Here is a 25334-nt window from a genome sequence, read left to right on the forward strand (position 1 = left end):
CTTTTCCTTTTCCTTTTTCTTTTTCTTTTCCTTTTTTCTTTTACTCTTTCTCTTTTTCTTTCATTCTTTTCCTTTTTCTTTCTCTTTTTTTCTTCCTCTCTTTCCTTTTATTCCATTCTTTTTCTTCTCCTTTTCTTTTTCTCTTCCTCTTCCCTTTTCTATTCCAACGTTTCCCTCCCATTCTCACGCCCTCCCCTCCCCGCCGCTCCCCGCACTCCTCAGCCCCGCAGATCCCCCCCCCCTCCCGGCCCCGCCCCGCTCAGCCCCCGCCCCCCCGGAGCCACCTCCCCTCCCCCAACCTCAGTGCCCGCCCCGGGGAGCTGCAGAGGCTGCGCTATGGGGGCCTGTCTGGGGGTCTGCTCGCTTCTCAGCTGTGTGAGTGTCCGTGGGGGATGGGGGGGGGGGGGGGGCGGCGGTAGAGGTGGGGGCTGCGCTGATTCCGAGAGCTGAGGTTGGGGGAGGGGGCCGGGGGAGCGGTGGGGACAACCGGGAGATGCGATCCGATGCAGCCGACGAGAAGCGGGGGAACAGCAGAGGAATGCCGCCCTTTGTACCCTGGAGGATGCGGGAACCCCTGGGGGAGGGGATGAAGGACACCGCTGGGGGTGTCCCCGTCTGTATCCACCAGGATGCAGGGGATCCCCGTGGGGTTACTCCTCTGTCCCCGGGGGAAGCAGGGGACAACCATTGCAGGGCAGCCCGCCGGCCCACCAGCCAAAGGGAACCCCGTGGGGTTTGTCCCACGTTGCAGGGGCTCGTTGATGGGGAGGGGGGAGTCCAGAGTATCGGGAGGAGCCCACAATATCGGGGCATCCCTATGGGATGAAACCTCTGTGGTGGGAAAAAGCTGAGCCTTCCCCTGCACCCACCTCCAGGGAGGATCGGGGCTGTCCCGGGGGGGCTTCAGGGCATCCCAGGAGGAGTTGTAGCCCTGATAGTCGGGGGGATGGGGGTCTGGCTGCTCCTGCTGCGTGGCTGCTGTGCTGGTGACACAGTTGGGCGCTCCCGGTGCTGTGCCCATGACGCACAGCCAGGGCAGGGCTGGGAAACCTTCCTGCCTGAATGGGAGCTGCTTTCGCAACTGGGCTTCGTAGTTTCAGAGGTGGAACTGTCGTAACGTATGGCCTGAGTGCAGCTATGTTCTGTGTGTCACGGCGCCTCTCCTCATGGGCACATAGTGGAAAAGCCAGGAGTGGGATTTCCATGGGCAGTGTGTGGTGCTGGATTTTTTTTCCCCTTCAAAAAAAAACATTTTGGCCCAGGTTACAGGAATGAGGCAGAGTCACGTTCTTATAGGGTCTACACAGCTTTAGGACCCTGCATTTCATGTTGCTGTCAATGTGGCCATGGGGCAGTGCTGGCACCTACAATTGCCCACCTCCTGAACCCATGCTGACTGCATGCCTTGGTACTGATTAACCTGCAGGGTCATTCATTGAATGGGAGACAACAACAGGTTGCTTGGCATTGCTTTGGGCTGACTCAGTCTGTGCAGCCTCAGGGGTAGTGGGGTAAGGGCAGCCTGCAAGAAGAGGTGTTGGGTTGTTGTTGCTGTTGGTGGGTTGTTACTGAGTGCTTGCTGCTTTTTGTTGGGTTGGATCATAGCTGTTGTTTGTTAGGTTGTTGGGCTGTTATTGAGTGTTGTTGCTGATTGTTGGGTCATTGCTGTTGGTTGTTGGGTTGTTATGGAGTGCTTGCTGCTGGTTGTTGGGTAGTTGCGTTGTTACTGAGTGGTTGCTGCTGTTGGGTTGTTGTTGGGTCATAGCTGTTGTTTGTTAGGTTGTTGAGTTGTTACTGAATGCTTGCTGCTGGTTGTTGGGTTGTTACTGAGTAGTTGCTGCGGTTTGTTGGGTTGTTGGTGGGTTGTTGGTGGTTTGCTGTTGGCTTAGGACCTTGCAGACTGTTTTGCATTGTTTGTGCTCCCTGAGCTGCCGTTCCATGCGAGCCACGCTGGCACTGAGCTGTATTCAATGAGGAAGTCAACAGTGAAACCAGAGGGATTAATCTTTAATCTGCAGCAGCTGAAACCTGACGCTTCCCCATCACCACCTGCGTGCTGTGGCTGCTTCCCTTTACTGTTTTTCCACCCTGAAGGATGCTGCCTGCTCCCTTGGATGTGGGCTCCCCAGAACCTCATACGTGCAGCATACTGATGCACCATCCCAGGGAAAACCAGCTTAGGGACATGTCTTAGTGGGGGTGATGGGTTGATGGTTGGACTTGATGGGCTTAGAGATCTTTTCCAAGTGTAATGATCCTGTGAAAGTGGGGTGCATGAGGTCGTGTCTCCTGCACATCTTCAAGGATGCTCTCATGGGATGCCCTGCAGTATTCCCATAAGCAAGTGCATCTCCTGGCCATGCCCATCTAGGGAGCTTCTCCCTTTTTCCTTCTCTAACCTTGCTCTTGATTTCTTTTTAAAGCAGCTGTGGGTGCTGGGGATGAGCACAAGCTGTGGTTGTCTCGTTAAAGGCGCCTTCACAGAAGTTGCAGAGCTCACAATGCCCAAAAAGCTTCAATATTAGGAAGTGACAGCAGTGACCCCCACATTCAGCACAACAAACTTCACATTTGCAAGGCAGAAAGAGCAGTTCAAAGGGAAGAAAGGGAGCTTTGAAAGCAAAATAAATCAATGCTGTAAGCTTACAGGTAGAGGGAAAGCAGCTCAGTGAGGACCAGAGAGGGGGACAAATGGGCAAATGTAGTTTTGGGTCCTTCGAGGCACCTTGCCATGGTGCTGGCATGGTGGTGGTGCCCCCACAATTGGCCTTGGCAGTTTAAGGGAAACTCAGGGGGCACATTATTCCCGTTTTCTTCTCAGATATTTGACTCAGGACCTTTCACTTGTATGGCACAGGAGAGAGTTAGTGGTCCAGAAATGTTCCTTGAAGTGTTTCTAGTGTTACTTATTCTCCATCTTCACACTCCTTTAGGAAATAGGGGTTTTAGACATGGCCTCACAGCACTTTGGGGGTGATGAAGGCTGAAAATAATCCCCGATCTGAACAGACACATTCAGAGCAGGATGTGGTGGCCAGAGCTGGCTGCTGGCCCTCTCCTGCCCCATAACCAACGTTACAGCATGTCTTAATGCAAAACCCTTTGGTTATTCTTCTAAGGAAAGGAATACTGGCCGTTTGGGTGCTGCTTGGAGCTCTTCCAAACCTTGCGGGCATTAAGTAGGTGTGTGAGTGTCCCAGTTATTGGACAGTCTAGTGGGAACAACATTTCGAGGAGCAACGAAGTCAAACTTGAACCAGAGATGCAAGCAGCATCTCCCCAGCGCTCCTGCCACTGTGGTTTGTGGTATCCAGGGATTTGGGCAGCCAGGACTCGTAGGGTTACTGTTTGTTTTCCCCATCTGTAAAATGAACCCAGCAGCTGAGTGCATCCCACACCCCTTGCCACTTATCTCTGGGCTCTCATTGCAGGTGTCCTGCCTGTGTGGCTCAGCACCATGCCTGCTCTGCGGCTGCTGCCCCTCAGCCAAGAACTCCACCATCTCCCGTCTGCTCTTCACCTTCTTCCTCTTCCTCGGTACGCTGGTCTCCATCATCATGATCATCCCTGGGGTGGAGAAGGAGCTGCACAAGGTAATGCTGCTGCCTTCAGGGCGATGGCTGGATTTGATCAAAGGTGTGAACTCAGGATGGGTACATATCAGAGAGTGAATTTTTTGGGGCACGTCGTTGCTTTTGATGCCTTTTTTCCCATCTCCTCATCCTTGCAGCTCCCAGGTTTCTGCAAGGGCAGCGACTCAGTGCTGGGGGTCCAAGCTGACATCGACTGCAGTGGTTTCCTGGGCCACAAGGCCGTGTACCGCATGGGCTTTGCCACAGCTGCCTTCTTCTTCCTCTTTGCTGTGCTGATGGTGTGTGTGCGCAGCAGCAAGGACCCGAGAGCTGCCATACAGAATGGGTGAGCGTGTCCCCATGCTTGGCTGGAAGCTTGGATGGAGGCCATTGCCATATTTTTGCCCTTTTTATCCCTGTTTTGGGCATGGGATAAAGCAGAAGGGCAGTTTTGAGCTCACTCTTAGTTTTTAAGGTCCTCTGACTTGTGCTCCACAGTATTTGTGGTGTGTGCAATGTGCTGGGGAATTTGGGGTGTCTGCTGGGCATCCCTCTGACACTGCTCCCCATGGGGTGCCCCTGGCCCGTGGTCCTGTCCAAGGAGCTGAGCATCCCTGGTGTTGGAAACTGCTGGGGGTTCCCATTTTCAGACCCAGACTCCTCTCCCCTCTTGCAGCTTCTGGTTCTTCAAGTTCCTGCTGCTGGTGGGGCTCACAGTGGGGGCCTTCTACATCCCTGATGGCTCCTTTACATCAGGTGAGGGGCTGTGGGTGGGCAGAGGGGTGCCCATGATGTTTGTGCCCTCCTCACACTTGGTGCTGCCCTGATGCACCCCACACCATTGCAGTCCCATTACTGACCCACTTCCCTCCCACCACCCAAGTTTGGTTCTACTTTGGCGTGGTCGGCTCCTTCCTCTTCATCCTCATCCAGCTCATCCTCCTCATCGACTTTGCCCACTCCTGGAGCCAGCTGTGGCTGCGCAATGCAGATGAGAGCAATGCCAAGGGCTGGTATGCAGGTGGGTGCCGTGCCTCAGGGGCTCATGTGGGGCCAGCTGTGATGCTCGTGGCCCTGCTCCAGCCCCTTCCCTTCTCCCCTTACTCCTCAGCCCTTTGCACTGTCACCTTCATCTTCTATGCTGCCTCCATCACGGCCATTGCTTTGCTCTATGTCTACTACACCAAACCCCAGGGCTGCACGGAGGGCAAAGTCCTCATCAGCATCAACCTCATCCTCTGTGTCATCATCTCGGCCGTATCCATCCTGCCCAAAATCCAGGTGAGGTGGTGGGAGGGGTGGTCTTGCTGGCTCCCCCTGGTGCAGGGCTGAGCCCCGAGCCACTCCCGTGCTGTTTGCAGGAAGCTCAGCCACACTCAGGGCTGCTGCAGGCATCTCTCATCACCCTTTACACCATCTTCATCACTTGGTGTGCCCTGGCCAACGTCCCCAGTAAGTGTTCTCATTGCCCTGGGGGGTGCGTGGGGTCAGGGATGGCACTGACACCTTTGACCTCCCCCAGCCCAGGAGTGTAACCCCACACTGCTGCTGAGAAACAGTACTGGCTCAGCTACAACCACACAGACACTGACAACATGGTGGGACGCACCGAGCATTGTGGGGCTGGTGGTCTTCATCCTCTGCACGCTCTTCATCAGGTGAGGCCGTGACAATGCCTTCATGTCCCACAACGCTGGGACCCCTCAGGGTCCTGCACACAGCTTTTAGGATGCCAGGAGGAGCCGCATGAGCTGCATCCCCCAAAGTGCTCTGCTGCCTCGGGGCATCCCCTCACCTGCCCCATCTGTCTGCTCGCAGCGTCCGCTCCTCAGACCACACCCAGGTCAATAAGCTGATGCTGACGGAGGAGAGCGGGGCTGGAGCTGGGACTGAGGCAGCAGCAGAGAGTGGGGTGCACCGAGCCTACGACAACGAGCAGGAGGGCGTCACCTACAGCTACAGCTTCTTCCACCTCTGCCTCCTCCTTGCTGCCCTCTACATCATGATGACCCTCACCAACTGGTACAGGTGGGCAGCGCTCCTGGGGACCAGTTGTGACCCTGTCCTCTGCTCCTCCCTTCTCCGGGATTATCATTGCTTTCGGGCTGGGCACAGGTGCTGGGATGGGTCCATATGTGAGCAAAGCTAATATGCAACCCATCAGCATTTGTTATTTGGAGGGATCCAAGCACCCAATGGATGCACTCTGGTTGGGTCTGAGTTTACTGAGTACCTCTTGCAGCATTCCTTTGGCTTGCAGCACTCCCTATAAGCTTACAGCATACTCCCTCAGCTTGTAGCATCCCCCTGCTTGCAACATCCCTGCTCTGCTTGCAGCACCCCCTCTCTTCTTGCAGCATCCTCCCTGTGCTTGCAGGATACCCTTCAGCACACAGCATCCCCCTTTGCTCACAACTGCTGCACCAAGGTCACATCCCCCAGCACATAGCACAGACCTGAGTGTCCTCCTTTCGTTTGCTGTTCCAGGCCTGATGACAGCCTGCAGGTGCTGTACAGCCCCTGGACGGCCGTGTGGGTGAAGATCAGCTCCAGCTGGGCTGGGCTGCTGCTCTACACGTGGACGTTGGTGGCCCCCCTGGTGCTGCCAGAGCGGGATTTCAGCTGAGCACTGCTGCAGGGTCCCCTCCTTGCCCAGTGCCTTACACCTAGACTTGAGTTTTGCATGTGGGTTTTGTGTCTTCTTGCAGGTTTTCCATTTTAATTTAAAAGGGATAAAGTGCCAAGCAGGGACAATCAGCGAAAGGACTGAGAATGACATGAGGATTGCTGTAAAGCTCTTCTCCCCCTGTGCTTGTCTAGTGCCTTCAGCAGTGCCTCCAGCCCCTCCTCTTTCAGTGTTTGGAGGGAGTTGCAGAGGCCGCTCTCACCTGCCTTGGTGTCCTGGGACTGTGGTGCCTTTTGGCTGGTGACAAGGAAGCAGGACTTGGCACCAGGCGCTTCCCCAGGGAGCCCTGAGGACAGCCATGCTGGGGGCTGATGTTGCTTGTGCCCCCTGAGCTTTGGTGGCTGGGTGGCTCTTGCAGGGCTCCCCCTGCCTCCTGCATAAAGTTTTGTTTGGAAAAAAGCCCAGACACCCTTGTGTTCTCTTGGGGTCTCTCCTCACGTGCGTTCATGGTGGCTGCACAGTGGGACATCGCCTGCATTGTGCGTGCTCTGTGCATCACCTTGCATCCTGCAACCTTTGGTCTGCATCTTGCATCCTTCCTCCTGCATCCCAGTACTCTTCAGCCTGCTCTGTGCACCCTGCAGCCTTCACCCTACAACCTTCATCCTGCAACACACATCCTTCATCCCTACATCCTTCATTCTGCATCCTACACCCTGCATCCTCTTGCATCCTTCTTCCTGCATCCTGGCATCCTTCAGTCTGCATTGCACACCCTGCAGCCTGCATCATCCATCCTGCACCTTGCAGTCTTCACCCTGCATCCTTCATCCTCCATCCTAGCATCCCACATATCACATCCTCTTATCCTTGCATCCTTCATCCTGCATCCTCCGTCCTTCATCCTGCATCATCCGTCCTTGCATCTGCCCCCCTGCATGCTCCACCCTGCATCCTTCATCGTACATCTTGCATCCTGCATCCTTTTCCCCTGCACCCTGTATCCACACATTGCATCATTTCTCCCACACTTCTGCAGCCCCTGGAACGTGCAGGGCTGCACCCCAGGGACAAGCTGTGCACCGCAACGGGAACGAGGGGCGGGGACAGGGGCGGGGACGTGCGGGGTCCCGTTGGTCGCCACGAGGTGGTGCTGGCGGCACGCGCCCCGCGTCCTCCTGCAGAAAGCAACCCTTCACCGTGCATCCTGCACCCTGTATCCTGTATCACGAGTTGGGCTTGCTGCACCTTTCGTCCTTCACCCTGCACCCTTCTGTCTGCACCCTTAAGTCTGCATGGTGCACCCTGCAGGCTGCATCTTTCATGCTGCACTTTACAATCTGCATCCTGCAGCACCCATCCTGCAACCTCAGCATGCACAATGCATCCTGCACCCTTTACCTCGTGTCCTGCATCCTGCACCGTCTCATGCATCCTTCATCCAACACCCTTCACTGATCATCCTGCTCCCCACATGTTGTGTCCTGCATCCCTACATCCTTCGCCCTGCACCTTTCACAGTACATCCTGCACCCTGCATCGTGTCTGCTGCGCCCTGCATCCTTCATCTTGCATCCTGCGCCATCTTACATGATCTATCCTGCATCCTCACCATGCACAATACATCCTGCATCCCTCACTTTGCATCAAGCACCGTGTCATGCATCCTTCACCCCACACCCTTCATCCTTACCCCTTCACCACTCATCCTGCACCCCATACTTTGCCACCTGCACTCTGCAACCTTTCTGCATCCCCCAGGTGTGCTGGGCTGTGTGAGCAGAGCTGGGCTGTGACGTGCCCTACATGTGTCCCTGTGTGTCCCCATGTGCACCACAGGCAACTGCAGGAATAACCCACCAGCAATTATCATTCTCATGAGTTTTCTTGGGGAGATTTGAATGGCCCAAAGCACTGCTATGGATTTATTTCACTGACGTCTCCTCTGCAGTATTTATCACAATGCAAACAGCCTCCGCTCTTCATTTTCTTCATGGAACAGTTCAGCCAATGCATCCCAATGGCAAACCCAACTCTAATTGCTCTAATTACTCCGATTCACCCTTCTTGGTTGGGGCACCTCAGAATTACAACCTCAGGGGACAATGGACAGAGGACAAGAAATCAGGAAAGGGTGGCAGGAGACCTGTTTGAATGAGCAAGGAGCTCGTGCACAAACTCAAAGGAAAGAAGAAGGTCCATGAAATGTGGAAAAAGGGTCTGAGCACTTGGGAGGAATATAGAAATGTTGTCAGGGCCTGCAGGGATGCGACGAGGAAGGCTAAAGCCCGCCTGGAATTGAATCTGGCACAGGTGATAAAGGATAATAAATAAGGCTTTTTAAAGTGTGTTAACAGTAAAAGGAAGACTAGGGAGAATGTGGCTCCCCTGCTAAGTGACGGGGTGTTCTGGTAACGGGGGATGCTGAGAAGGCAGAGATACTGAATGCCTTCTTTGCTTCTGTCTTCAGTGAAAAAGCTCTCCTTTGGGAATCCCAGACCTTGGAGGTCAGTGAGAGGGTCTGGGGAATGGAAGACCTCCCTGCAGTCAGGGAAGAGGCGGTCTGAGAGCGCCCAGGCAACACCAATGTTCATAAATCCATGGGACCTGATGGGATGCATCCACAGGTGCTGAAGGAGCTGGCAGAGGTGATTGCTGAACCGCTTTCTGTCATCTTTGAGAGGTCTTGGAGAATGGGGGAGGTGCCTGAAGACTGGAGGAGATCCAACGTCACTGCGGGCTTCACAAAGGGCAAGAAGGAAGATCCAGGTGATTACAGGCCAGTCAGCCTCACCTCTGTCCCTGGAAAGGTGATGGAACAGCTGTGCTGGATGCCATCTCCAGACAACTGGAAGAAAAGGAGGTGATCAGAAGTAGTCAGCATGGATTCACCAGGGGCAGGTCGTGCTCGACCAACCTGGTGGCCTTCTATGATGTTGTCTCTGGCTGGGTGGATGGGGGCAGAGCAGTGGATGTAATCTACCTTGATTTCAGCAAGGCATTTGATACTGTCCCCCACGACATCCTTATAACAAAGCTGAGGAAGTGTGGGATAGATGAGTGGACAGTGAGGTGGGTTGAGAACTGGCTGCTGGCAGAGCGCAGGGGGTCATCGTTGGCGCTGCAGTGTCTGGCTGGAGGCCTGTAAGCAGCGGTGTTCCTCAGGGGTCGGTGCTGGGTCTGGTCTTGTTCAACATCTTCATCAGTGACCTTGATGAGGGGATGGTGGCCACCCTCAGCAAGTTTGTGATGATACGAAGTTGGGAGGATTGGCTGACAGCCTGAAGGTCGTGCTGCCATTCAGTGAGACCTGGACAGGCTGGAGAGCTGGGCAGTAAGAAACCGGATGAGGTTTAACAAAAGCAAGTGTAGAGTCTGGCATCTGGGGAGGAATAATTGCATACACTGGTACAGGTTGGGGGATGACCTGCTGGAGGGGAGCTCTGCGGAAAGGGACCTGGGTGTCCTGGTGGACGACAGGTTGGCCATGAGCCAGCAGTGTGCCCTTGTGGCCAAGAGGGCCAATGGCATCCTGGGGTGCATTAAAAAGAGCGTGGCCAGCAGGTCGAGGGAGGTGATCCTCCCCCTCTGCTCTGCCCTGCTGAGGCCTCATCTGGAGTACTGCGTCCAGTTCTGGGCTCCACAGTACAAAAAAGACAGGGATCTCTTGGAAAGAGTCCAGCGGAGGGCCACGAAGATGGTGAAGGGCCTGGAGCATCTCCCCTATGAGGAAAGGCTGAGTGAACTGGGTCTGTTCAGCCTGGAGAAAAGAAGACTGAGAGGGGACCTGATCCAGGTCTATAAATATCTGAGGTATGGGGGGCAGAATGGCGAGGCCGGACTCTTTTCAGTGGTGAGTGGAGACAGGACAAGGGGAAATGGCCGGAAACTGCAGCATAGGAAGTTCTGCACCAATGTGCGAAGGAACTGCTGTACAGTGAGGTGACGGAGCACTGGAACAGGCTGCCCAGGGAGGTGGTGGAGTCTCCTTCTCTGGAGATGTTCAAGACCTGCCTGGATGCCGACCTGTGCGACCTGCTGTAGGGAACCTGCTTTGGCAGGGGGTTGGACTCGATCTCTGGAGCTCCCTTCCAACCCCTACAATTCTGTGTGATTCTGTGATTCTGTGAATGAGAGTAATGTGAGAAACTGAGGAAAACTCCACAGCTTGCTTCACCAAAGGTGGCTGTGATCATTGCCTTGCTAAATTCAGTGGGGTGAAACAAAGCAGAGAGGGGTCAGGGCTAAAATCCCACAGGGCTGTCACCCTCCTTTGGGTCACAGCAGAGTCGGGGATCTCGGTGACATCACCTGAAGGCAGGAGGGCCCTCATGCCCAGGGGGTCCCAAACAGAGCCCCCGCAGCAGCGATTTGTTCTGTTCAGTGCGTGCTCTCTCCTGGTTTTATTTTATTCATAGGATTAACACATCGGGCAGCAGCCCGCCTGGCTTTTGCTCTGAAGAGGAGGGGAAAGCGTTTCCATAATTCATTTAAATGAGGCACCCGGGGAAATCCAAATTGGACTTCCAGCCTGTTCACGGTGCCACGCAGAGCCCCGCGATCTGCAGCCAGAGCCATTAATGCCTCCTGGATGGACTGCAGAGCATCTATAATTAATAGTGGAGCAAAACCACAGCCCAGCCTCCAAAGCGAACACCTCCTGCTCTGAGCAGCTCCTGCACCCCACATCCCTGGGGCAGGGATTTATTTCGGGTCACCTTCCTCTCCCAAGAAGCCCCATGGAGCATCCAGGAGAACACTGGGGTGAGAGCAGCAGGAGAAGGAACACAGAAATGCATTAAATCACAGCTCTTTTCTGGCCTGGGGGATGAGGGTGGTGGTGAGGAGGATAAGGTTTGCATCAGCCCCTTTTTTGCTGCTGCATTGGATGTTCTCCACACAGAAGGTAGCAGTTTTGGGGCCAATGGCAGCCCACGTGCTGCACATCCCCCTCCTGATCCCTGTGTTGCTTCTGTACTTCCAGCACTGCCTTTCTGTACTTCCAGCATCGCTTTGAAGAGCACAGAAAGGATGAGAAGGAAGACAGGGGAAAAAAAATCAAGCTTGAACCCTGCTGCTAGAGCAACATCTGTATCTATAAATACCAATGTGAGCAGGAACAGGCTGTATCTCCTGCAGCTCCCGAAGGCAGCAGAGCCTCCTCGCCCCAGCTAACCTCCTTCCAACACATGCTCCTGTAATGCACACAAGTCACTGCTGCACAAAAAAATCCCTTTAGCTCACTGCCTCCTGCTTATGGCTTTCCCAAAGCTCCTACGTCCCACGTCCCCTACCTGGGACACCATGTCCCATGGTCACCTCTTTGGATGGGGCGGGCTGAGCTTCTCCATCCCACACACGCATTTTGCTGATGTTTATAACGGTGCTGTGGCTGGTGTTGGCTCTGCCCTGGTGGTGCCAAGCTGAGGCTTTCTGGACCTCAAAATCCAGGCTTAGAGTCTGGAGACATGCGGCCAGCCTTGGATGACCCAAATCCTTGCTCAGACAACACTGAGGTTGTGAGGGGGTGATGAGCTTGCTGGGACCCCTCCATTCTCCACGTGCTGTTTGAGTGAGGGTGCAGCACGCTGGGGTCATCCCACATTGCTCATCACACCAACTTGCTTCATCCCTCCTCCAAGGCAGGAGGCAGCACACACATGCACTGCGCTTATGGACATTTCCTTTCTGATTTCCAGCTAAAATGCCTTCCTCCAGCCAGACCCCCTGCCCCTCTGTCTGTCTGAGCAACCTGACTTTCTGTGGTGCTTCTTTTGGGATGCTTTTTGTCCACACAGCACCGCTGTTGTGCTTTATTTCTGATATGATCTATGCTTTCAGTGTTTGGATGTGGGCCACGAGCATCCTCTCCAGCCTGGGGCTGAGCACAGCATCATTTGGCTCATGGAAGAGGGGCTGAGCTCTCCCAGCTCAAAATATCCCCTTGGGGCTGAACAAAGAGTGGAGACATTTGCTCCAACAGACGCTTGCACCTTTAGCTCTATCATTCAGCTGGGTCCCATTTGCAGGGTTTTTTTTACCTTTTTTTTTTTTTCATTCCCTTTGGCTCTTTTCCACCCAAAATGCCAGCAGAGAAGCAACACATCACGTCTCAGCCTTGCAGAGCCTGGGCTGCCTCCAGGTCCCGGAGAAACCCCATGCTGGAGCATCATCCCCTGCTGCTCAGCACGTAGGGCTGCTGCTCCAAATGTCTGTGCTGACGGAGCTGGGTGGCTCCAACGTCACTCTGTTCCGTGGGGTTTTCTTGGGGGCAGCTCTGGGACTTTTTCTTTTTTTTTCTTTTCCTTTTTTTGGCCTTTTTTTCTTTTAGTTCTCTGTCCTCTCTGTGTCAGCCTTGCCTATCTCTGCAGATAGGGATGTGCAGCTCCCCACGTCTGCAGGGGCTCTCCAGCCCCATGAGTGCCACCCCTAGTGACATCGGCGTGGTCATGATTAATGTCACAAAGCAAATACTGTCCTCAATTCCACACTCATGACACCAGAGAATTGCAATGCAAGAAAACAATTGCTCATCTCAGTATCCAGAAAACAGGAATCCCCCCCTGCCTGCTTGCAGAGGGCCCTTTGCTGGAGCTGCAGGTGTGATGTGCATACAGGCTACAGCTGGGTGCTTCCAGAACCTTGTAGTTCAATCCCTGCATACTTGCACTGATAAATGGCTTCTTCTGCACTGAAAAGTCTCTGCTGTTGCTCTGGAGAGAAGCTGCAGGTTGTGTCCTATGGTGTGCATGTGGGGTAAAACCTGGTGCGTGGCAGTGCCCACTGCTACAAGCCTACAGCCTGGATTTGCAAAAGGAGGAGAGGAGAGGAGAGGAGAGGAGAGGAGAGGAGAGGAGAGGAGAGGAGAGGAGAGGAGAGGAGAGGAGAGGAGAGGAGAGGAGAGGAGAGGAGAGGAGAGGAGAGGAGAGGAGAGGAGAGGAGAGGAGAGGAGAGGAGAGGAGAGGAGAGGAGAGGAGAGGAGAGGAGAGGAGAGGTAATCAGTGTCTCCACATTTTTTTACTTCCTAGGAAGTTTGGCTAAAAGATCTCCTTTGTTCACCAAGTATTGTCATGTTCTAAAGCACTTTGAATATAAATTTTGAGGGTGAATCATATTTTTGCTTTAAATAAAACTCCTTCCATACTGCAGGATGTGTTTGTCATTGACTGTATGACTTGTGTGATTGAGCAATTGTTAGAAGGAATGAAGAAGCCAATAATTACCCTGAAACTCCACCAAGGTGTCCTTTATTGACGAAGATATCTGCAGACTTTAGCATCAGCTCTCTCTGATGGGGCAAAGATTGTGGCTTTCCACAGCCTACAGGGCTTTTAGACATGGAGTAATTTAATCACAGCCCAGCATCTCTCACATCCTAGAATACATGCATGATTTGCCCCTGTTGTGCTGAAGCTCAAGCATGGAGCTCACACAGCCCTGAGTATACAGCACAGCAAAAACCAGAACTGAAGTGTCTTTGAGAACATGAACTGGGATTTGAGGTGTAATCCTGGTGGTCAGCAGCCCTTGGAGAGCAGGGATTTTCCATGGACACCTGCTGGGGAGATGGAAGGAGCAGCGCAGGGATCTCCCAACATCTTGGGCAGACAGAAAGACAGAAGGCGTTGTGCATGGTCCAGGCCCCATTTGCACGACTGTCCCATGGGATGAGTGGAAAACAAAGCCAAAGATATCTCTGTTTGCCAACAGAGGGAACACAGTGTTTGCATGGGGAACATCTGGAGCAGCAAACAATGCCTGCACTCCCTGGGGGCAGAGTGATCCATGCCAGTCCATGTCGTGTTCTGCTGCAGAAGGAGAGATCATGGGGACCCTCTGGAGAGAATGGAGATTGTCTCTGGGGAAAGAGAGTGACAGCAAATGATTGGAGCCTGCTGGAGGCTTGGTAGCTCCCCACTGCTCTGGGATAACCTCTGGGGCTTGTTTTGCCTGGTGAAGAGGAGGCCAATGTGGGACCTTCCAGCAACTCGTTGACAGGCAGAGTAAAATGATGAGTGGTGGAGCCAGATTCTTCCTGGTGCTGGTGGAAGGTGAAACAAAGAGCAGCAGGAATAGGGTTGGGAGGTTTGGGAGGTCCTTCACTGGGGGACTGATGGGAACATCTCCATCCCAGGGCATTATCAAGGCCTGGTTGGACAAAGCCATGGGCACTCTGTGCTGGTGAAGGTGCTGGTCCTGCTCCACAGCAAAGAAAAGACTGGAGGCCTCCTAATCCCCCTCAGCCAAGGGGCTGTGGGAGGACACAAGGACCTGAACTTCACTCAGCAGCAATGCTGGAGTGACAAACCACCCTGGGCTCGAACATTTCTCTGCTCTCTAGAAGCAAGCAGCTCTGCGCTTTCCATATTCCAAAGAATGTTTTGCATTTTTTTTAAAAAATATGTATAATTTTTTCTTTTAATCTAATTTCAGTCATTCTGGGGAAGACCATTAGGAAATGGTCTAGATGGAGCCTTTGCAGGGCTGGGCTTCCCCTTCCAGCATGGAAGGAGGACTGGAAAAGAGAGGAGAGAGAGCAGCTTCCACCAGAGGCTGCAAACTCTGGCTTTCCTCCAGCAGCACTGCAGCCCAGCGTGGTCGTGTGTCTCAAGCAGTGGCTCTGTGCTCCCTCTCCAGGGGGTTGATGGACATGGAAGGAATCACAGAATCATAGAATCATGGAATGGTTTGGGTTGGAAAAGAGCTGTAAAATCCTCCGGTTCCAACCCCCTGCTGTCTGCAGGGACACCTCTCACTGCTGGCTGTGAACTGGTTGTTCCCATCCCCGTCCAGCCTGGCCTTGAACACCTCAAAGATGGTGCAAACACAATGTGTTCCAGTGTCTCACCACCCTCATAGTGAAGAATTTCTTCCTAATATTTAGTCCGAGAACCCATAAAACACACATAATGGCACACAGAAATCTCCTTTTCACCTACCCAGCTACTCCTCGCAGCCCCCAGGCTCTGCAGGCTCTCAGGATTTTGCCACCATCCTCCCTGAGTTGTCTTGAACGGGATGTGGCCCCGCCATGGGTCCTGCATGACGCAGGTGTCCCCCACATCCCTTGGGATGCTGCCATGCCCCACGCAATGCCTCATCACTCCTTCCAGACAGCATCCTAATTTCCCTCCGGTTTACTCTGCTTTCTGTCACTGACATGTTTGCAAGATGCTAATGACTCCCATTTGGGGTTATTCTTGGAGCAGGGCTGCCAGTGAGCGGCCAGACCTCAGAGGTGGCTTTGCCAGCACCACGCCATCACCAGAGAGGAAACAGAGCAGAACCCACTGCTTTTCACAAGCTATTGGAAAAGCAGTTGCTTTTACCCATGGCATGATTCCTCCTGCTTTTTCTGCTCCTTAAGGGACCATTCTACTGTGCTGTAGGACAGCTGCAGCTTGGAGAGGGCTGCCTCTGGGGAAGGCACGTGCATTTGGGTGACTCTCTAAACTTTTGCCTTCTCTGTTACAACAGCAGCTTTCCTCGTGGCAGAGCACGGACCAAGAGATGCTGGAGCTGGAGGGGACTCTATTTGGCTCCTGCGGATGTGTCTTTTCTCTGGTATACTGGTCCAAGATTGCCCTGTGGAGGGGAATAGGAAGAACGTGCACAGCTATTTTGCCAAAAAAGGAACCAAAAAGCACGTGTCTCCATACTGTCCTTCACCATATATCTCTTTTTCTCCCCATTCTGCTCTGCCCACGTGCAATCTGCCTCTCGGCGAGCTCTCTGCCTTTCTGTGAAGTCTCTGGGGGGTGGTGAGGGAGCTGCTCTGGTTTATGCACGTGCTGAGGTCCTCATTTATGGCTGGGTTAAAAACTTTTCTGTTCCTTTTCCTTTACCCATTCCCCACATCCTCCAGTGGGACTGGGGGAACCTTTCCAGACCGTGAGGAATTTTCCACCTAAACACCATTCTGACCTACAATTTTTAATTTTTTTTTTTTCTGTTGAAAACACATAAAAAGCAAATAAATACAGCATTGAGCTCTCAGCTTCCAAAACAAGAGGGACTTTACCCCGCTCGGTGAGCACCAGTGAATATTTTTAATCAAAAGCCTTTTCTGCAAATAAGCACCCCCATGATCTGTCCTGAGGGGCCCATCCCTGAGTTTCCAGCCCCCTGACGAGGGCTGGGTGCCAGCAGCACATCAGCTTCCTGCAGAGCAGCTCAGCTTCTTCAAACCACCAACACAAAGGAGGGACGCCAAGGAACCCATTGGACCCCGCCAAGCAACACTTGGCTGCCAGGGATGGCTGAAGGCTGAACGTGCTTCTGACGGCGCTGCTGGCAGCCCTGCTTCCCCGGGCTTTGTGGAGCCATCCTTGGAAACGCTGCTGCTGCTTAATAGCAAACATGTGGACATCCTCACCCCTTCCCGCTCCGGTGCTGGGGTGTGGTGCAGAGGTGGAGAGGACGGTGAGGTTCCATCCCTCTTCCCCTGGTGAAGGAGCTCAGCCCAGCAGGCAGAATGCACGGGGCTTTCAGCAGCTCCCCTGTGGCTTCAGCACTAAGCTGGCAGCTAAGGGCACTCCTCCAGGCCAGATGCAGGAGGGTTGGCATCCCATGGCAGGGCTGAGGGCAGCTATCAGTGTAGGGTATGAACCTCCAGAGCCCTCCCTTCTCATCCGATCCCTGCTTTACCCTCTGCTAAGTCCCTTGCCACAGGTCTGGGAACTTTTGGAGGGGTTTCCCTTCCAGATGGATATCTGCTCCTTCAGTGCTTTGCTCACAGTCTTGAGGATGGGATGATTCCATCCCAATGAGTGCCTCTCAGATCCCCTGGCACTGGGGCCCATGGAGCCATTGCAGCCATCTGAAGTGTGAAACCTGGCCCTGGTCCCACCACACCAGCCCTGCTGCTCTCTGTGGACGAATCTGGGAGGTTCACACTGCTGGGTTGTGATGACAGGGGCAGCCTCTAACACGTTCCGCCTGATCGTTTCTGTCTGTCTGTCCCATTGTGATCCAGATCTTCCTGGCACAAGCACTGTGAGATGCCACCAGCCCCAGGGACAGCACGTGGGTTCCTCCATGGCAAGTTCTCAGAAGGCAATCTGAGCCCCCAGCCCTGCCTCCATCCGCGTCAATCCCGCGTCTGTGGTTAGCCAGGCTGTAGAAGTGACTCCTTGTCTTTCTGTTCATCCAGGCAACCTTCTTGTCCCAGCACACCAGCTGCAATGTGCTCGAGAGATGCATTTCCTGGCAGTGTTTGAAGGAGCAGAGCTGCAGCTGAGTTCCAGAGATGAATTTGCAAGGGAGATCCTTAGTGCAGGAGCGGGGTCACAAGTACACCACACAGATGAGGGAAAACATTTCTTCTTCCCTGCTTCAATCACCCTTTGGCCAGCCCAGAGGTCACAGATGCTGCAGGTGATGTGTCCCTGCAATGCTGTGAGGACAGGGAGAGGAAAAGGACATCTGGCCATCCACAGAGCGTGGATTTGGGGTCACAGGGACCCCAATATCTTTTTATTCTACTGAGATATAAGGACTCCTGAGAGGGGTCTCATGTCTTCTCTTAGCATCTGCAGACACCCGGTGTGGCACAGAGTTCCCTATAAACACAACACAACACTGGGCACCACATCAGGTGCCTGAAGGATCTTTTGCATTGCAACCTTAAAAACTTCCATTGCACCATCTCCCCACCTGGAAAACCTTCATGCATCCTTTCTCAATGGGCTGTTGGGTCCATTTTCTGCAATGCATTGAGGTCCTGGCATCGCAAACTTGAATGACCACCCTGAACGTGGGACTGTACTCACATATGATTGCAGCATTGTGTGGGGCAGCAGAGAAGATCACTGTGCTCATGTTCAGAACATCTGCAGAACATGCTGAATATGTCCTACAGGAATATGAGATTGATTATTTGATCGGAAGCATAGAGATAAAATATTTAAAAGGTTGTAAAATCTGACCTGATTCGCTATCTGATTATTGCAAGTGGATTTAAGCCTGGAGTTGCTGATACAAAACCATAAGTAGCATAATTAGTAGCAAGCATCAGTGTGATGAGGTTTCATTTAGTATTTTGTAATCTGAAACAGAAACTGTTTGTGGTATCTTCTGGGATAAAAAAGAAAAGCACAGAGCATCTGCTTCAGACAGTTTGAGACGGATGTGCTGGATCTGATGGAAAGGAAGGAACAGACTCCAAGGCCTGAAGTCTGTTGATTTCTCTGCTGCTGTTATTTCCAGTTAAAGTGTCATCTCACTTGAATTTGCTATCAAAACTTTTTTAGACGGATTTGGAAACGTACGAAGCTCAGTCCCATCGCTGTCTTGTGCAGTGTGTTCCATGTAAGGTAGCAAAACCCAGCAGCATGAGCCCTTGTCTCACAGCTCCTCCTGCGACAGCTGCCAGAAGGGGGATTTTTCACAGGCTTTTTATGTTCAGGAAGAAGAGCCCATCAGCAAAGCCAGCACACCAACACGGTGCTCCTCCAGGTGAATTTGGCCACGGTGCTGCTTTCCATACAAAACGATCCCACATCTTAAGAGGAAGAACAGGGATTCCCATCTCCTGTGGCGTCTGCAGGGAGATTAATTGGAGCTAATGAAAAAAGAAATGTTGAGCAGCTCCCTCTGAAGGTAGTGGAGCTCTCCTAAAAGGCAATTCATCTCCTGGCGCGTCCTTCCAGGCTGGGCAGATGAGTCCCCATCTGGAGATGCCTGCTGGTCCCTACAGGCTAACCAAGGATTTAAGGTGACATTTAGAGATTAAAGCTAGCTCAGATGGCTCTCACTGCCAGGGTGTTTCTGTGTTACAAGATTTAGCACATGAGTTGTGTGTTTTGCAGTCTCTGTTGACTCAGAGGCCCGAAGCAGGGAGCAGAGATGCACCCAGCGCATCACCATGGGCATCACCATGGGCAGATGAAGGAGAGCTGGGGGTGTGACCAGCAGAGTCTTGGAGCAGGCTTTCTTAGGACACACTGGGAGGCGAAGTGCCTGTCAGGCATTTCTAGAGAGGGAATGAGTGCCTGGAAGAAAGGCTTATTGAAGTCAGGCTGATTGTGTCTGGGATCCCTATCATTGGGTCAGACATGGGTCAAGACTTCAAACTTGAACAAAGAGTCCAGTAAGAAGTAGCATGGATAATACTGTGGGGTCTGGCAAGTGAGGATGAGGTCAATATAGCAAAACTCATCCAAACAGTGTCAGGAAATGCATGTTCTAACAGTGAGAGCTGAAAATAGCCCCCGTGGAGATGTGGAAGACCTTGGTCAACTGTCATCTGTCCATACTACAGCACCAAGACCTGGAGGTGGTGCTACCAACGGAAGCAGTCACCAGCAGGAGGAAAACCACTTGGAGTTTTGTGCTCTAAGCAGTTTTGCAGCTTAGCAAAAGTTCTTGGTATCTGCGAGTCACATCAGGACAGCAGCAAGGGTTATGGATGCAGAGCTGTTTCCAGATCTAACAGGGCACTTTCACTTCGGTAATGTTGATTTCTCTGCTGCTCCCCAGCACCCAGAGGATATAATATGTCAAACTGGAGGTGTTTGCAGATGAGAGATAACAACTGTTGAAAAAAATTAAATTAAGTGCCTTTAGAAAGTGTTAGCTGAGGCGCAGAAACAAAACAGCTGTGGCTGCAACACCTGGGAGCGAGTGTGAACTCGAGGAATGCAGGAGGGAGATAATATCTTGCTGTTTCACCCAGCAACAGCTCCTGAAGGTAAGTTGTCACCCGGCCAGGCAGGAGGAAGGGACCCTTGGAGCCATAAGAAAGCATGCAGGCAGGTTTCAAGAGGCACATGTGGTCTTGCCAGCCCTTTTATCTGTGCTTTCAGTGCATGTGCTAACATTTACATTCCCAGGGCAGTTACGCCATCATTTAATCCTTCTGCTTTGACTCATGTGCTTGCATTCTATCTGTTAGCTGGAGAGCCATCATACTCCTGTTGAGCTTCCCATTACCCAGGCAAAGGAGGTGCATTTTGGGTGGCAGAGGATGCTGTGGCTGCCATATATGGTGACATGGAGCATGGCGTGTCCACCTGGAGCCCCAGCATGAGCTACAGACCCAAGGGGACACATTTGGGGGTGGCAGCTGTGTTAGGTGGCATTGCTCAGGGGGATGGCCCAAGCCATATAGCAATTGTGAGGCTTAAAGTGGGGCTGTAGGGGTAGTTAAGGACCAGAGCTCCTTCAGAAATTCAGGATTTGGAGTGCTCCTTGCAGTCACATTGCTCATCTGCCTCTGAAGGCATCAGCAGATTTTCTCCCCACTGATACTGAATTTATGCCTGTCCAAAGGGAACTGGCACAACACTCCCAGACAGGGTCCTTTATCTTTTTTTCCTCAAATGGAAGCAAAAAGATGAACTTGTTCTTCCTCTTTTTTCATGCTGCCCAATCTCCTTTGTTATAGCTATTCCAAGACAACCATCCCCCCAAGCAGTTCTCAGCCTCAGCCTTGGCCAAGGGGCCACGCTGCAGCCTCTACCAACAGCAGATGAATGAGATGTAGGAGCTGGCAAGGAAAGCTTGCATGAGCACAGAGTGCTGGTAGACAGCAAAGCTCACAGCAGCTTTTAACTTTGGCATTTCCAGCTCCACAAGGAAATCTCACTGCTTGGGTAGAGGGCATGGAACAAACCTGGAACCTGCAAATGTGGCACATGAGTGCTGTGATGAGCCTAAATGAGTGGTGGTTTTGTCAGATGAGTGAGCAACAGGGGAACACTGCCTATGACTAGTGTCTCACAAGCAATCTGATTCTGGTCCTAGCTGGAACTGGAAAATCTGCTCTAGATGATGAAGTGGAGGCCTGTGATGTCCCAGTTTGGGAAGCCTTGTCCTAGCTTGCTCGGGTGTTATGAGATTGATGTAATAAATGTGAGCGTTGTTTGCAGAGCACAGATTTGGAAAAGAAACCTTGGAAAAGCTAAGCCCAAGACTGTCAAGAGAGAGGTAGTTTCCTTTCTCTTTTCCTATTCATCACACCTGCCAAACACTAAGGGCAATCCCAGGAGAACATCCTGCATTCAGGAATGGAAAAAAGAGTTTCAGATTTGTAAGGGCTCTTCACTCGCTGCCAGAAGAAACAAAGCAATGAGAGGTTTCGACTTTACAGATGTACAAGATATAGAGAACACTGCACCAATTGTGCCAAGGAGCAGTGGCAGAGGGGGGGCTTAGGTTTGCAGTGTGCAGGTGCTGAGTGCTGCAGGAGGGATAGCTTCACTCCTTCTGCAGCTGATGGGTGTATGGAGAGCCAGCCCTGAGCTCTGGGATGGTCTGCAATTGGGTCTTGGCTCATGTGATCCATGGACAGAGCAGAAAACCAGCAGGGCCCCATTCTCTTGCGCTTCTGAGCCAGTCTGAGCCAGGTGAGATGAACCAGGTCCTCTCTGGCTATGAAATGTTCACCTCGAAGGTGATATCATGCACAGCATCCAGCCTTGAGCAGTGCAGCAAATGGAGATGTTAGGGCATGATCCTCCCATGTTTTCGTCCTGTGATCACTCCTCCATCTCTGGAGGTACCCGAGGCCAGGTTGGATGCGGCCCTGGGGAACCAGATCTGGTGGGGGCAACCAGCCTACGGCAAGGATGTTGGAACTCAATGGTCTTCAAGGTCCTTTCCAACTTAAGCCTTACTATGATTCTAAAATCCTGCTGTTTTTTTAGCATGTAATCCCATGGATAGCACTGGGCATTGCTTTTCCTGGCCCCTCATGAAGCACCTGGCTTTCCCCTGGCAATGAAGTAAAGCTGAGTCTATGCTGTGCCCGGAGTTATTTCCTGATAGTTACTCCAAGAGAACAGCCCCAAAGACTCTTGTGGTCCTACCACCACCTCCTTGCCTCTACCAGGCATGAATGAATGAAACAATGGCACTATCCACTCTGTGAGCAAGAGAGAAACGAACCCATAGGTTTCGTAAATATGAATTTAACAGAAATATGCCTTTCCTTCAAGTGTTTATTTTCACGACCCAGTGGGTCAAACAGCCTGAAAGCAAGGAGATGTTTTCTCAGTAGGCTTCGATGTGAAGCAGTCCAAGAATGCTGGGAATCCTCCACGGTGTCAAGCTGGACGTCTCAGCACTGGGCTGAAAGTCTGTGCAGAGCATCCGTCCTCCACATCTGTTTGGTTTTAATCACAGATTTATTACGAACAAAGGCAGCTCTTGGAGGAGCTACACTCCTCTGACATGCCTGCCTGGCCTGCTGGACCAGATGGACAGAAATAGTTTTGCATATTAGTCAAATTCTGGAAGGTTATTCACCAGAAACTATGGGCAGGCATGAGCAGAATGGACATTATATTGTTATTGATTTATAGATGATCACAGAAAATAAATTCTAGCCTTGTTTGGGGATGCTGCCACTTACGTTTTGGTATTGATCTCATGGCCAAGAGACTGGAATTCCAGGTTTTTGTAGCCCCAAAGCCAGTAGCAATAAAAGTTTATATTATCCCTGGTGAATTTGTGCTGCACGTTGAATTGGAAAACTGATCTGAGGAGCAGAATAGGAAATTATAGCAAGTTCTGACTGATTTTTCTGAATGGTCTGATAGTGATAGGACAAGGGGGAATGGCTTTAAACTGGAAAAGGGGGGATTTAGGTTAGATGTCAGGAAGAAATTTTTTACTCGGGGTGGTGAGGCTGTTCATAGAGGTTGTGGATGCCCCATCGATGGAGGCATTCAAGGCAGGGTGGACGGGACCCTGGGCAACCTGGTCTGGTGAGGGCAGCCCTGCCCATGGTGTGGGGGTGGGAACTAGATGATCTTTGAGATCCCCTCCAACCTAAGCCATTCTATGATTCTATGGAATTAAATTGTTGTACTGGAAACTCAAGGACTCATTTTCTAGGCTGCAGTTGCAGAGCTTTGCTTTTTACTACTTGGTTTTGAATGATAAATATTTAACAAGGCAAACACGCTCATAATTAAGGGGAGACGGACTGCATTCCTAATGATTCCTAACAAAAGGAAAAGCAATTTCCTCCAAGATCAGCGAGAATTCCCAAATCTCCTCAAGTGAAGTCAGAGCGCGTAATGAATTGAGTGAGGAACTGATCTACACCAACCGAGGACGTTCAGCATCTGGTGGAAAATGAGGGGCAGCTCTCATCCCTCCTGCATGGCCTCACCCAGGGGTTAACAGGGATTTTCTAGCACCAGCTTACCAACAGACGATGGGAAATCATCTGTCTCTGGAGCTCATTTCCTATTTGTAATATGAGGATTATGTTGGCTGTCTCTTAGTTGCTGGAACATTTTTTTTTTTATGCCAAGATACAAATTGCAACATCTCACGGAAAAAAAAAATGCTTTTAAAGCATATTTGTTGTTGGAAAATGTTCATATTTGAGTTTGGAATTTTCAAATATTGCTTCATATTTTATGAGAATGTTTTCCCATGGTTATTTTTATTAATTTCAAGGGTTTTACCAAATATGTCCCAACTGCTAACAGAGTGATTTATCAATGTGCTGTAGCTCATATCAAATGAAATAAAGTGCAGACTAAGAGGTACGGTCACAGAGCCATGGATGGGGCTGCTCAGCATCCTGCCCATTCATTTAATTAAATAAAACCACACCAAACAGCTTTGCTGGGCCAATTCCTTGCAGCATTTATTTTTCACACTTACAACCTGGATTTCCTAGGTGGGAATGAATGGAGCAGCCTTAACCCCAAGTGCCCCCTATTGCAACACATGGGGAAATCACAACATTTTGAGCAAAAGATGGACAGAATCAGCAGGCTGGGGAAAACAATTCTTTTTTTTTTTTTTCCCCACCCCTCCTTTAACTTTGCTCTGAAAAAAAGCTGATTTGTTTTTGGTGAAGTTCACACCCTTCCCTCCCTTTGCCCCTGAAATAGAAAATCAGCCTGAGGTGGATGCTCCATTACAGAAGAATCCAGCACAAATGATTTAAATTAAAATTATAACTCCAAGCAGCGTCCTACAAGGGGACTTTCAGAAAGCCTTAATAGGCAATGATGCTATAGATGGGGCAAGTGAATCACGCCTTTTAACTGCATAATGCTTGCACAATTATATCCAGAAACAGCAATTAAAATGAAAATCAGAAAGGGTATAAACTTTGGGCCAGATCCTCAGCCAGAGCGAACTGAGGCTGCATAGAGACCAATGGACCTCGGCAGATTGGCCCGTGTGAATTGGCGACATTCTGCTCCCCTCCTTGTGCACCCAGCTCTGCTTCTCCAGGGCAGCCCAAGGCTCCATTTATTGAATCCTACTGCTGGGGAAAAGGCACCTCCTCCCCACAGAGGGAAAAAATCAACATCTGCCTACATCCCTTACCAGCAAAACAATTTGAGACTTTTACTTGTCTTATCAAGGTGCTTCTACTTACTTTATTTATCTACTTATTTATTTATTTTTGGCCTCTTTCTGAGCAGGTGTCACGTAACGTCATGTCTTCAGCAAATTCATATGGCAGCCCTGGCAACTGAGAAGCCAAATGGCTCCCAGAGTGCCTTAAGAAAATTATTGCTCCCCTCGGAAATTGGATCATATAAAAACGAGCCTTTTATTTTCTTTTCCCCCATCTTTTCAAAAAGATAACAGACAAACGGTGGGGAAATGGAAGCGAGGAAGTTTCAGGATAGCTACACTGAGGGGAACATCTGGATATGGAGATGCAGATTTCAGCTCCATCTACCCACAGACCCTGGGGAAAAACCACTGCTCAGAGCGAGGGGCGAAAACAGACAGAGAAAAGACTCAACCTCAGATTTTCCAGTCCCGCTGGGTTTGCTTTCCCCAGGGGGCGAGCAGTTCAGCTCAACTGACGCAGATGGCTTTCAGGAAGAGGAATGCTCTGGTTTGGATGAGGGCCACATCTTCCGGACGTCTTCTCCATCCCCACCATCAGCACTTCAGCGTGCATTTCCACGGCCAATCTCAGCACCAGAGATGTGTGTGTTGTTGAGATGGCTCTGCACCATCCCAAAGGCACCCATGGAGGTGATGCAACAGGACGGGGAGTGCTGCCAGGCGGTGCTGCTCCAGGCTCTGCTCTATGGTGTGGTTGGCAACCAATGAGCATCACCTCCTCCCTGTCCTCACAGCACAGAACATTCCCATAAAACACAATGCTTGGCTCTCTTGCTGACTTTCTTAATGCCCTCTACAAA

General features: G+C 51.5%; 1 protein-coding gene across 1 annotated transcript; it reads left to right on the forward strand.

Moving 5' to 3' along the window:
* The first annotated feature begins 270 nt into the window (after positions 1-270).
* On the forward strand, positions 271-7283 carry SERINC2 (serine incorporator 2). Its single transcript, XM_048969020.1, has 10 exons — positions 271-375; positions 3432-3593; positions 3731-3918; positions 4249-4328; positions 4456-4593; positions 4684-4853; positions 4934-5024; positions 5095-5230; positions 5391-5600; positions 6060-7283. Exons 1-10 carry the CDS (start codon positions 337-339, stop codon positions 6196-6198), a joined length of 1353 nt encoding a protein of 450 aa, XP_048824977.1. The 5' UTR covers positions 271-336; the 3' UTR covers positions 6199-7283.
* The last annotated feature ends 18051 nt before the right edge of the window (positions 7284-25334 follow it).

The sequence above is a fragment of the Lagopus muta genome, chromosome 23 (genome assembly GCF_023343835.1).
Source record: "Lagopus muta isolate bLagMut1 chromosome 23, bLagMut1 primary, whole genome shotgun sequence".
NCBI lineage: Eukaryota > Metazoa > Chordata > Aves > Galliformes > Phasianidae > Lagopus > Lagopus muta.